The sequence below is a fragment of the Branchiostoma floridae genome, chromosome 13, assembly GCF_000003815.2.
Source record: "Branchiostoma floridae strain S238N-H82 chromosome 13, Bfl_VNyyK, whole genome shotgun sequence".
Lineage (NCBI taxonomy): Eukaryota > Metazoa > Chordata > Leptocardii > Amphioxiformes > Branchiostomatidae > Branchiostoma > Branchiostoma floridae.
In genome coordinates, this window is record NC_049991.1 from 18,238,505 (window position 1) to 18,252,698 (window position 14,194).

Below are 14,194 nucleotides of genomic sequence, written 5' to 3' on the forward strand. Positions count from 1 at the left end.
GTACCGTGTCTATTCTATTTATGGGGTTGGAAGTATGTTTGGAGTTTGCAACATCTGACAGAGGACACTTCTAGTAGTTTTTAGAAGAGGACCGCCGGCGATGCAAGAAATAAAAAATATTAGACTGCACATTAGTTTTATTGTAGTTGATTCACTTCCGATAAGCAGGACACGAATAAAAGAATAATGAATGGAGGTTGGGGTAGAAAGGAATAGAGAATGATGGTGTGAAGAACTTGGCGGATGAGATTGGGAGAAGTAAGGATGAGAGTGGGAGAGAACGATAGAGTCAAGGAAGGTTAAGATGAGATTGGGGATAGTAGGAGGTATGGATATTTAAGAACGATGGAGTAAAGGAAAGTTAGGATGAGATTAGGAATAGTAGGAGGTATGCATATGTAAGAAGGAAGAATAGTAGCGCCAATATTGTATAGTGATTATTATGGTAGGTCTGGACCACCACCCATATAAGTGGTAGAGCCCGCTAGTGGTTACGTCACGCACTGTGTGGTGCTGGCTGTTTACCATCATGGAACGGTTCCATAAGAAGTTGTCAATAGACTATGTTGAGTATGTTGACTATGCGTCCACTGTCGTCCTTGGGTGTACACCGCACGCGTTCCCTATTAGCGTGGAGTCAGCGGTTGGTCTCCTAGAACCCACACACGCACCAAGAAGCTTGGATGCCACGCAACTCAGGTAATGATACCAAAAAGAAGAGGCGCGACGGAAGGCACCACCCCATAGCTTCATATGGATGAGTCAATCACTGCGCAGAAAGAATAGGTAACTATCTTTCCTGCGCTGTGATTGGCGATGCCTATATTAGGCGAAGACCCAATCCCATATAAAGGCAGGATAGACTATTCACATGCAGTTTGACGGACTCATCCGCACAGCCTGGAATCCGTCGAAGACGTGAACATGGGATAGAAGGGGTGGGACAAGGGAAAAGAGGTAGGCACGATGGAGCGCAGTTTTTCTTTTTCGCCCGCCCACCCACCCACCCACTCAGTCTGGGGAATTTTATATGTATCACATCTTCGCGCGACTCCAGGCACCACCCCATAGCTTCATATGGATGAGTCAATCACTGCGCAGAAAGAATAGGTAACTGTTTTTATTGGGGGTATTGGGGGCATTACCAAGTAGTTTCCATTCCTCAAGCCGTGTGGGGCTTCTTACAATTTCAGGTGCGGAGATGAGTTAAACTCCGTCCCCATGATAAGTCATTTATTAACGATGCCAATCTTATCGGGCTCGAGAATATGTAGTGTGTATTGAATTGAATTGTAGAAAGCCATTGTTCTCCCATTAGGCCATGTTGATTTGATTATATGGATGACATCCTCTGGGAACTCCAAAATTGATGCGAGCGTGCGAATAAAAAAAAAGTTTGGCCAAAAAAAAAGTTGCCTTCGGTATGAAATGTAAGTGGTCAGGAAGGTTGAACATAGGACTAGGACACATATTATGTTATACCAACAATTAGGTGTAGGGACCGGTACATCGTACGGGTGCAAAACCTTTTCTTTCCTTCTTGGACAGGTAAAAAAACAGACATAAAAAAAAAAAATCTGTGGATTGGGTTTCGCCTATTAAAAAATGGATAGGTGTTTTGGGGCTTACCGGGTCAAGAAAATAGCAAGAACGATGCAGAGTAGAGTTTATAGTCATATTTGTTCCAGGTTTCTACAGTCAACGGTACAGGGCCTTGATTACATGAAGATGGTATTTTAATACGCCAGTGGGCGTCGGATACTCCACCAAACAGATTCCTTTGTAGCAAAATTGACCATTGTGTGGAGTATCGCCCATTCAAAAGTTTTCACAGACAATCAGGTTCAGGTCCTGACCTGGATCTGGTCCTCTGGACCTGAACCGGACCTGTACCTGAATTTTCCGTACTGGTACCCACCCCTACCAACAATAGATTTATTTTATTTCTGCCCTTTCACATCTTATTCTTTGACTTTAGATTTATTTTGGAATTCAATGACATTAGTTATCTGCTTTCTGATACTTTTTTTTCAATCTACGGAATATATGTGCTCATTTTACAGCTGCTTTGCACGATTTACAGTGTGGTTGAAAACTTTTTTTTTTTGGAAACGGCCGAAAATTGATGCGAGCGCGGATTGACAAGGGCGTGATAATTTCCGCCTCCCGGGACCTGCGCGTGCCGGCTGGGTAGCTGTGGTCAGGGAAAGTAAACAAGATAATTACAGGGGGCGGGACTGATATAAACTCCCTCCCTGGCAATTCTCACAGCTTCTAATCTTGTCAGGCGCCGTTCTTGCGGTGTTCCATTTCTATGGTATCAACAGTATGGAGTATGTCGCTGTAAGCTAGAAATTTTAAAGCAACCTACAGATGTCAACATTGGAGAAGTCAATTTGTATGTAACGTTACTTGGCAAGTAGTAAATCAATAAAATACTTCTCACTGTGGTCTGGTAAAGATTTTAGGGGCCAGGCATCATAAATAGATTTGGCTCCACAGGGAGCCCCGGTCTGGAAGCAGGCATCAACAAAAGCACATGGTAGAGATGTGTTATGGCCGTTTCCAGCTTGTTGTTGGGTCTCATTTCAAACTGTACAAGCAGAAGCCCAACTTTGATAGAAAATAAGTACTGTATACCTGCACAAAGCGGTTTTATCTACGATCTGTGCGCACGTGCGGCCACCGCTGTTGGTCAGGTTATGAAACCAATGAATTTCCGACTGAGGTGAATCGCATTTTATTGGCTTACTGTAACGTTATTAAGCATAGATGTTTCTGTGAATCGTGACATGATGAGTTATTTTTTCGTGAAAATTTCTATAGAGAGGCGTTCACTTGCGTAAAATCAAGGCTGTCTCGTCGCCTTCCGCTACAGATCGCCATTTGACCTTTGTTACGTCACAAACAAAACACAAACAAACCGGTGCACATGTTACGGCCGCCATGTTGGAAGTATTCAGTGTTGGAGCGCTCTGCCGCGCGGTTCTAAAATTTTGCTCCATAACGCTGCTCAGCTGCAGTTACATCGTAATTTACTCGAGGACAGGGTCTTTTGCCGTACCGGAAGAATATGGAGTCAGTCCCCGATCCAAGACCCGTCGTTTTTTTTTACTACTACATGGCTGATTCGCGACTACGTAACGTTACAATTTTGACGTGTCGATTCCCAAGTGAATGGTCAAAGTGGCGATACTGTGGAACACCAATCAATGTAGTTTATAGAGACTATTGTTAACAGTTTACTCCAAGTGTAACTTTGTAACGTTAGCAGGCCTGACTTACCTTGCTTGTGTGGATCGTTTTTGTTGTTGTTGTAGTTGAACAATTTCTCGTTTCCAAGCAAACCAGAAGTGAGTACATGTACTATCAACAGCTACTAGTACTAGTACTACTATACTAATAACGTACTTAATGTTGCGATACGGACGAGGATGTGAAGTGTGTATTGCATTGTAGAAAGCCACGAACAGCCCATTGTTCTCCCATTAGACGGATTGACACGGGCGTGATGATTTCCGCCTCCTGGGACGCACCCGTGCCGGCTGTGTAGTTGTGTTCCAGGAAAGATAATTACAGGGGCGGAGAAGATATAAACTTCCTCCCTGGCAGTTCTCTACAACTGCCTATCTTGTCGGGCGCCGTCCTTGTGTTGTTCCGTGTCTATGGTATCAACACGGTGAATGGACTATATCGCTGTGAACTGGGAAAATTAAAGTAACCTACTACAGTAGTAATAGTCAAAATTGGGGAAGTCGATTTGTATGTACATGGCCTGCCTCTGTGCTAATACCCCTGTCACATGTAGCGAAAATCGATCGGACGACGAGTCTGCGAGCTCTAAAGGACATTTTCAGCAGTAAGATGTCCAGTGTTCTCTCGATCAGTGGTGAGAATTTTTAGGGATCGTCGGTGAGTTTATCAGGGTTCGTACTATAGCCTTAACATCAGCGACAAGTCGCCGGTGATCTCCGAGTTTGTAGAGTTCGTGCTGAGTCGCCTGCAGGTCGTCCGTACCTCGCCTATGTATTGGTCGACATTCGATGGATAGTTGGGCGTCAATCCAACGAATGAAGACAGATGTCATCTCGAAAAAGTCGTACGATGCCTGCTAGTCAAAATGGAGACGGCCCCGCAGGAGTATCGCATTAATTTCTAGCGACCTTCGTCCACATCTCGCTCGACTCGTGCAAAGTCAGTGAAGTCGGGTGTGCTTCCTACGAGCATCCTGCCTGTGTCGGGGTAATGTTCTACGATCCTGGGTCGAGCTCGTGTCAAGTAGTCTTTCACCTGACTGAAACATAACCCATGCTTTCTGAATTTGTCTCCGGAGCTGCATTCTTCTGGCACCTATACACGCATGCACAGTTCATGAGAGGTTCATTCTCATCTATTCACAGGCGATCGCCTGAGCCTCACTTATATGTGACAGGGACATCTTTGGGGCGAAAAATATGCATGACACTCTGAAGCCTTAAAACTGGCAGACCTTCAGCAATCGCGAAGTACGTCCAAAGATCGCAGATCATGTGACAGGGGTATAAGCAATGCAGTGTTAGAGGAGGACCAAACGGAGGCACAAAGACAAGCGTCTCACTTTTAGGACGACCAAAACGTAACTCATGTTTTATTTCAAGAAGACACCGGTCCAGTTCTATCGGTTCTAGAACCCCGTTCCAGATAACGTAGAAGTTTTTTATGCTCCACTGCTCCATTGACACTTACCGTTACAGTAGTAGTTCATAGAGACTATTCATTAAGACTATTTCAAAGAGGCGATTCTAAGTGTATTTACCTTGCTTGTGTGACCCGTTTTTTTGTAGTTGAACAATTTCTCGCTTCCAAGCAGAACCAGAAGTAAATACATGTACTGTCAATAAGATAATTACAGGGGCGGGGATGATAGAAGAACTTTATTGCACGACAATTGTGCATGATATAATGTATGGCAACAACTATTACACATGGTACAAAATAGAGGTATAGGATAAAGCTTAACATTAGTTAACATAACAATAAGGGCTAACATAATTCTTTGATATAGTATTGCAATGGAGTAGGCTAATCATTAGTTTCGGTATTCTTTCTAATAGCAGAGCAGTCCTTGATATATTTGCCAATTTTTGCATGACCCTTGTCTGAACAGGCTGCTCAAAGATTCAAAGATTGAAAACGAATAAAGAATACGACAATTAATTGTATCACATGTGTCTTGCAATTTCATAGTTGTGCGTTGTTTCAGGTACGAAGGACCAGTGGGACAAAACCTGTTTTAGCGAAGGAGCTGTGTGCTCACAGCGAAGGGGCTGCATGCTCGGTGGACTAGCTGTGTGCACAGCTCATTCGCTAAGCACACGGCCCCTTTTCTGTGTGCACACAGCTCGTTCGCTGATCAGGCAGCCCCTTTCCTGCGTACACACAGCTCGTTCGCTGATCACACAGTCCCTTCGCTGAACACAGCTCCTTCACACACAGCTCCTTCGCCGAGCACACAGCCCCTTTGCTGTGAGCACACAGCTCATTCACTGTGAGCACACAGATACTTCCCCGAGCACGCAGCCCCTGCGCTGTGAGTATACAGCTCCTTCGCCAAGCACGAAGCCCATTCACTGCGAGCACACAGCTCCTTTGCTGAGCATGCAGCCCCTTCGCTGTGAGCACACAGCTCCATCGCTAAAACAGGTTTTGTTCCAATGGTCCTTCGTAGGCAGGAGATCATGATCAACGCAGCCTGAATGTTGACAAGATTAACATATGTCAGGCCTGCTACAGAGTAAAGGGGAATCATGTGGTCTCGTATTACGGTAGTTACCGAGTAGCAGTTAACTATTTTACGACGTGCGTGCGTGTGTCGCACACAGTTTCAGCTGGAGTGCACCAGGACATGTTGATACAGACCTGTGTTACACATTTTCAATATAAGAGCATGAATCAAAGCACTTTCCCTGTATTTTTTTTAAGTTCAAACATTGCTGCATCTACATTTCAACCATGGTGACTGCACACTTGTACCCCTTCTTTAATTAATTTACGACTATTATCATCTGTAGCATTCTGCTATAGTCACTGAAGTCACAACAACATTATGTAAACCATGACGTTGGTGGTTCAGACCCAAGTCTGTACCCCAAGTAATACGCGCTTATCAACGTGCACCCTGCTACCTTCACAGTTACTGATAATGACTCAACTTCCTACTCTTAACGTATAGTCTCACAATATAGTATTTTTTTAAAGAAAAACCCGGGATTTTATCAGGGCATTAAAAAAAATCCCGGGTTTTTAAAAGAAAAACCCGGGATTTTATTTGGGCACCCCAAAAAAATCCCGGGTTTTTCCAAAGAAAAACCCGGGATTTTTTTTAAAATCCCGGGACAAAAAAAAAATCCCGGGATAAATCCCGGGATTTTTCTATATTCAATGAAGCATGAAGACTCCCACTGGGGGGTATAATGATCCGTTGGGTAACAAGGAACATTTTCACAAAATATCTGATATATAGGTGTAGTCTGTGAAAGGCTACAAGCATTAGTCCCAAGTGCTCTGCTCAGTCCCATTTTAATCTGCTCGATGTTAGTCAGGCAAATGAATGGGAATACAGGTATGTGAATAGACAGATGGTAGACAACAATTCTAGTGTACGGATACAATTACATATGTAACTCTACCTGACTGTTAACGTACAGATAAGACACAGATACAGTATTGAAGCTTGTCTCATCATCTCAAGTCGGGTTATTATAATTTAAGTAAGGAGAACTCATCCTAACACTTGTTCAGACACCTGTTCAGTTAACGGAACTTGTTCAGGAATTTTAGAATTACTGATAAGCGTGAGCATTTGTTTGTTAAGGTAAGTACCAAAAGTTACTTGTCATTATTCACACAGATGCTTATCTTCACATGTGACCCCCTAATGTATAACCTATTATTATAACCACATCAATCAAATACACAACAAACCCCATAACAAAGTCTTTCCAAATGTCTCATATTTCCAACTGAATGTGATAAACAAACCACACTTCTACTAGCAATAATAAAATAATTTGATCCAACACATTATGCAACACGAAGTCATCATACACAATGTAGGTTAAGATTTGCTATATTAGATTGCAAATAATGATCAGTGACACAAGAAATATCACCACTCCCTAATGGACTCTGGAAGACTGTTATGTCATCTAGGCCACAGCAGTGAAAAGATGTTCATAAATAATAGAAAACACTGTGACCTCAATATAAGCAACAATATCTCCCTTAAGAGGTAATTACTACACGAAACTGCATGGATAAATCTTAAGTACATGTACTGTTGGCCAACCTGAACTAGAAAGAAAGAAATAAAAAATAAGGTAACTTTTGCTAGCAATTACAAGATAACATTGTTCATGAATAATGGAAAAACATTCTGACCTCAATACAAGCAACAAGATCTCCTTTGAGACTGGTAATTACCACATGCGACTGCATGGATAGATTTTATAATTAAGTACTATTGGCCAACCTGAACTAGAAAGAGATAAAAAGTAAGGTAACTTTTGCTATCAAAGACATAAGTTTACCTGCATATGGTCTGGCCAAACAAGCTACTGCTCTGTTTATTCTCACTAAAACGCATTCAAAATATGTTGACCAGCTCTGTGCTATGCCACCTGCTACATTGTGTAATCTAACACCACAGTCTGTCTGCTACTTCACCAGTAACCATGGTGACAGCTGTCTGGGCCAGGTCATTGACCTTACTTGTTTGGAAAAGAAGAAGAGAAACAAACAGAGCAAAAAGACTGCAACACCTTTAAGATGGTAAACATATAAACATTGATATCATACAATAAATAGCTACCATTTAATAACAAGTACTAGTACTCACAAACCTAGATGTAAAATAAATACATGCCAGTCCATGTATAGATACTGATGCATACAACATTGTACTGGTTCCATAGAATTAACATCAAACACACTACCTATACTGTAGTTGAGAATGAACTCATCTATATGTACGCATGTGTTATTGACAGCTAGGATAACATTGTTGAGCAGCGATGTCATAGTCTGGCCAAGGCTCCATGAAAAGTTATACAAACATGCTTTTGACTGTAGATCACATAGACTTAGACATGGGTATTAAACACAAAGACGTGCAATTGTCAACAAGTAAGAGTCATTTAGCACACGTCAACCGTTTTAGACACAATATTGATAAAGCTATAACCAATTCTGGCAACAATTAGAATCAAAGGTACTATAAGCATCTCTTGTACGGTAATTCGAACCCCTATGGCTTTATAAAAACAAACATACGACATAGAATCAATAGAAAAATTTGCTATTATTTCCCATCTACTTAATGGAAACATTGAGAAATGTGTCTTAGCCTCTAAAGCATTCATTACATTATCTTTTCACGTATTATATTATTTATATATATACTGCAGCTGTATTGCTTTAATACAAGACACGAATAGGCTCTGACAATGTTTCAAAACATTTCAACGTCTTTTCATAATAAATAAACATCAACATTGATGTCAGCAAAGAAAATATCCAAGCATAAAGGACATTTTCTTGTTGTTGATAAGAATACAAGAAATGAGAAAAAATCAAGATTTCATCTTATTTACTGCTTTTTGTCAACAATCAAATTATCAAGAAACCAAATGCAAACAAATCAAGACAATATAAAAAACTAGACTTAGTAAAACATGAATTGCAAAACCTATGTATGAACTGGTAAGTATATTCAGCATACATACATGTACATTTTCACATTCACCTAGTTTGCTGTGAAGAATTGGATTCACTTGTAACAATCTTAACATCAATTTTCAAGCAGACAAACTGTATCACATACAACAAGATATCTATCTGAAAACTGCATATCAGATATACACAGATTTGATATACACAGAGCAAAAATGAAAATACACTTTGTACTTGCATTCATTAACTTACCCCCCTTCCCTTCCTCATGAATGTAGCTTCACAGTGGATATAAATGGATTTTAAAAGTCCTGAAATACAGTGTTCTGCCACTGTAAAAGGCTTGATTGTAAGAAACTGATACTGTAAATGCGGGAGCGGGAAAATTGGGTGTTCTTCGTGGTTGTTTTAAGTTCGCAGTAGCGTCATAGACTGTAGTCACATACTACAAGAAATAAATGTTCGTGGTGAAGTGGCCACCGTGAAAACCACAAACATAAAACCACCGCAAACGTTTCTGCATTTACAGTATATATCCACCTTCTTTCTTGCTTGTTTAGGAAGTTCAGCAAAGATACAGTGACACTGCAACAGTGCAGTCCCCTTTGGGGTTAAAGGTTCCTTGCTTAGGTCAATAGTCCCTTGCTTAGGTCAAAGGTCCCTTGCTTAGATCAAAGGTCCCTTGTTTAGGTCATAGGTCCCTTGTTTAGGTCATAGGTCCCTTGCTTAGGTCAAAGGTCCCTTGTTTAGGTCAAAGGACCCTTGCTTAGGTCAAAGGTCCCTTGCTTAGGTCAAAAGTCCCTTGCTAGTACACAAAGGACGCTGGTCCGTCTGTGGAGGGACTGATGACGTACTGCGGGTTGACCGGTTTGTTGGTCGTCTTTAGGACAAGCTCGATCTCCTGGAAGTCATGCAGTCTGGTCACATCCTTGTCCTGGAAAGAAGAGCATGTGAATTTGACTTTGGCTTTGACTTTACTGAGATTGCAACATGGGACAATACAATGTGGACACTAGGCAGCTAGCTACAGCTTGTGTATCATAATCATAACATCAATTGTTCTCATAATGCATGATCATTCTGCATTTGCTTTGGGAAAAGTAGTGAAAAAAGTTTTCTTCTTTTCTCCATGTAGGAAGAGATTGTACATAATTCTTTGGATGTAAAAGTTCAAATTCAGTCTGGTCACATCCACGTAAACCTTGGACCTAAAAGAGGATAAATGTAGACTGAAGGAGAACTTACTTGTGTCAGAGGGGGAGTTACTCCCGGAGTAAGTCTACCCATTTTGCCATGTTTGAGAACTCTTGGTGTTAGTTTTGGTGGACTATTTAATCCAGAGAAAGGCCTTTAAACTAATTCAAAGTCAATCTTCAGTCCTCCCAGAGAAAGTCTATTTTCATACTGTTGGACTTAATGTGAAAAGAGGACTATGGTCCATGGTAAGTCGTACATAAGTCCAAGGTTTGCAAGGGAAAGTCATTACCTTCCTGAGCATGGTGTTGGGCAGCTTGCGGACTTTCTGCACCTTCTCCGGCTGCACCTGGAGCTCCCGGCAGCAGGTCGCCAGCAGGTCGCGAAAGGTCAGCTTGGACCGGTCCATCTCAACCTCGATAAAGTCGTTCTCCATTTGCATGGGGTTGGCTACTCTCACCTTCAGAACCAGTTCTGGGAAAACACAAAGTATAAAATGAATCATCATTGAGGAAACCAGATTTTTGTCTCCGAGACACTATTTCTTCATCTAGGAAATTATAAAAAGCAGCAGCTAGGTCACATACCTGCAAAGCTGGTGTTATATAAGGTCTGTTATACCAGCTACATGTAAAACAGTAAAACTGTGAATGTATAGTATTCAGCATAATATATACATTGGCCCAGAAAATTACAGTATCAATATCTAACTTTCTTAGTTATCATAAAAAGACAAAGGACTTCTTGTCCATAGCTATTGCTACAGGGTGATGTAATTAGGGTTTAATAAAAAAAAGCTTGTACTATGGTTACTGTTGACTGAGAGGCCATATATGGAACACAATGAAGGAGAACTTGTACCTTGATCTAAAGGTGGTGCGTAATACTGCCTCACTGGGGCATGTGACTGTGGCTGTTCCATTGCTGTCCTGTGCCCAGCTGCAGTACCGTTTACTGCAGACAGGGGTCCCTGCTCCTGTTTGACGTAAGGGAAGGGTGGGTTGGCCATGTAGTTTGGTGTGATGGGCAGAGGCTCTATTTTGGGAGGGGACTCGTCAGGTGATGCTGTAGAGAAGACACAAATGAAACTTTTCTTAAAGCCATCCATAAAGACCATGAGTGCCAAGGTCTGTAGCATTACCCTAATCAGTCATGCCAGTTCATTCTAGTGCTCCTGAAGAAGACTCTTCTCCAGGGGCACTAGAATGAACTAGCATGACTCTTAGAGTGATGGATGTTAGTTTTCTAACTTGAAATGTCAAGAAGCAATCTCTAAATCTTATCTAGTTCAGTACATTTATTTGTTTTAAAATATTGTCTACCTGGATGTCTAACCTTCATTTCATTCCTACAAGTAATGTATTTTACTGTAACAGGATTGTATGAAATGTTGCCTGTTTAGTTTTATATCGTCAAGGGTTGCCTGACCCAAAGAGCCAAGGCCCACATTCTTGCAAGTATTACACTCTCTCACTATTAGTATTAACACATTGCGTAACAATGTGTAAACAATTTAATTTTATCAACAAAGGTTGAAACAAACAAAACAAACAAACAAACCTACCTCCCAGCAGACTCCTGATGTCCCCTGAGTCAGTCAGCTGTGCTGTCCCTGGCTGGTCTGTAAAGCGGGGTCAGTAGGCGGGAGACGATGTCCTTATGGCCACAATTTAAATTTTTCAAGTATAAACAAACAAACAAACAAACTCACCTCCCAACAGACTCCTGATGTCCCCTGAGTCGGTCAGCTGTGCTGGTACCTGCCCCTGGCTGGTCTGTAGTGCGGGGTCAGCTCCAGCGGTCAGCAGACGGGAGACGATGTTCTTATGGCCACGTTTGACTGCCCAGTGGAGAGGACCCCTTCAGAGTACGACAGGAAAATGCATGGCATGTGATGTAAGGACTACTAGTGTATGAAATCTACTACATTTTGTAGATAGAGTAATTTTTGTTCTTGTAGTATGCCTTGCTTTACTTGGGTCTGACACCTGGGAGACTTGTATGGCAAGAAGTACAGTAACCACATCAAATAGTTCATCAATGATCTGTGAACAATGGACCATAAACTAAGGGTACTGCAGAATGCATTTAAGTTTGTACTGGTTGTATGTTTGCGGTTTTCATTGTAACTTCTCCACTGCAAACACAAAACCATCCAAAGTTGTTTTTTTTATTAATTTGTAGCATCCTTGCCCAGACGATAGTAGACAAATTCCTTTATAAAGTACAAATGTACAAGTAATGAAAAACTGCCCTCGCATTATTGCAAACTCAAACCACTCTAAACATTCCTTTTTCTCCAAAAAGTAGTTACTCAAGCAACTGGATATGGTTTTGGAAACGGTCAGACATTTTGGATAGAATCCACTATTCTTCGTCAGTGACACTGAAGGATAGAAAAACCATATCCAGTTGCTTGAGTAACTACTTTTTGACGTATCTTATCACCTGAATGTCTAACCTTCATCAACATATTCCCTTTTCTCATTACTGCAATATTTATCAAATCACTGTCAACTTGCATATAGAGTTATTTTGTGATCGTGAGTACTGACCATCCGTTGACCGGGTTCTGAGAGTTGACCCCGACCCCACTGGCCAGTAGAGTGCAGAGCGTGTCCTCATCTCCCACACACGCAGCCTCACGCAGACGCTCCTCCTTCTCCTTCACTGGGTCCATGGTTACTAGTGTGGAGGTGGTTACAGTAGTGAGTGAGTGTTAGTACAGACTGCACAGCGTGTCCTCGTCTCCCACACACGCAGCCTCACGCAGGCGCTCCTCCTTCTCCTTCACTGGGTCCATGCCTACTAGTGTGGAGGTGGGTGGAAAAGGTAAAAAATCAGGTTTGACTCTACCCTAGTTCCCATATAGAAATTGCTCACACCCTACCCTAGTTCCAATCCCAAATTGCCCAACCCTCAATAGTTCCAAATCAGATGCTTGGACCCTACCCCCTCCAATCCAGCCTCCACACACACCCCTCTACCGTTATTTTTAAAACGGCCCATTGCATACACATAACAAATAGACACAATTTGCAAACAAAAGAAATAATCAGGTGAGGCCATTTTGCTTGAGTGCAGGGCATTGTTTGAATAGACACAGTTGCCAATTTAAGCAAAGACATCGAACAACATAGCAAACAGAGCTGGCAACAACAATAACGAGGTCTTCACAAGTTTATAGGCGAGGGGAAATTGACTAGAATTGACTGAATGCCCCCCTCCCCCACACACAAATTGCCATACCATCGTGCCATTTAGCTAAATTAACGTAAATCCGGAAGAGATTTCAGTGTGAGCATATCTCACCATACAACTAAAATGTTCTCTTGCATGCTCTATTTTGCATTTGTTTTGAGGTAAATGAGGTGATATCCGCCACATCACTGCTGATGTACTCTTTGGACAAAACGGGCCACAAGCTAAGACACCCGCTATCTCGGCACCAGTGAACGTAAAGAACGTTTAAAAGCACACGAATCATTTTGTAAGATTAACTGAGTTCACACATACCCAATATGAAAATCTAAGTTTTGAAATAAATACCTAGTTCGAGATAAATGACGCAAGAAATTGTAAGACATACCGGCCTCCTAGCTCCTGTGTACGTGGTCTTGGCCTACAGGTGCAGGTTAAAGGTCAACGGACTATTCCACTAACAGAAGGGTGGAACATGCCCGATCTGAGCGCCTCCCTCTCTCTCCGAGTCTCTCTCTCTCTCTCTAAGTCACCCTCTTTTTCTCTCTGTCACTCTCTCAAACTTTTTCTTTAAATTCTGACGACCATTTCTGATATTATGATATATCACTTTCCAATGCTCGCTATTTTAACTTGTGTTGTATTTCGTGCTGTTGCCTTGAATACATTTGGTGAACTGCAGTCCTGCAGTCATTGAATACTATGATGTACCTTTTACTAGCTATTATCATATAGCCAGGCGCCGCGGACCAATCAGAAGGCCCCGTTCCACGTTGGTTATGACGCCGTAACACGTAGATTCAGGCCAGGCAGGTGGGTATCGCTCCCCTGATTGGTCCGAGTCGCCTGGCTATATGATCATAGCTAGTAAAAGGTACATCATAGTATTCAATGACTGCAGGACTGCAGTTCACCAAATGTATTCAAGGCCACCGCACGAGATACAACACAAGTGAATATGGCGAGCTTTGGAGAGTTATATATCATAATATCAGAAATGGTCGTCAGAATTTAAAGATCGAGCTTAGCGAGACCCACGACCAGTAGGCTATATGATAATAACGTTAATGCCCCGCCTTATCCTCGGTGT

The 14,194-nt window shown here is 42.0% G+C and overlaps 1 protein-coding gene across 1 annotated transcript; it reads right to left on the bottom strand.

Annotated features, from left to right (window-relative positions):
• Positions 1-9,399: 9,399 nt before the first annotated feature.
• Positions 9,400-12,715, bottom strand: LOC118429228 (ankyrin repeat domain-containing protein 40-like). Its single transcript, XM_035839687.1, has 5 exons — positions 12,459-12,715; positions 11,615-11,763; positions 10,765-10,968; positions 10,196-10,377; positions 9,400-9,643 (listed from the first exon to the last, which is right to left on the bottom strand). The coding sequence occupies exons 1-5, from the start codon at positions 12,581-12,583 to the stop codon at positions 9,515-9,517; spliced, it is 789 nt and encodes a 262-aa protein (XP_035695580.1). The 5' UTR covers positions 12,584-12,715; the 3' UTR covers positions 9,400-9,514.
• Positions 12,716-14,194: the final 1,479 nt, after the last annotated feature.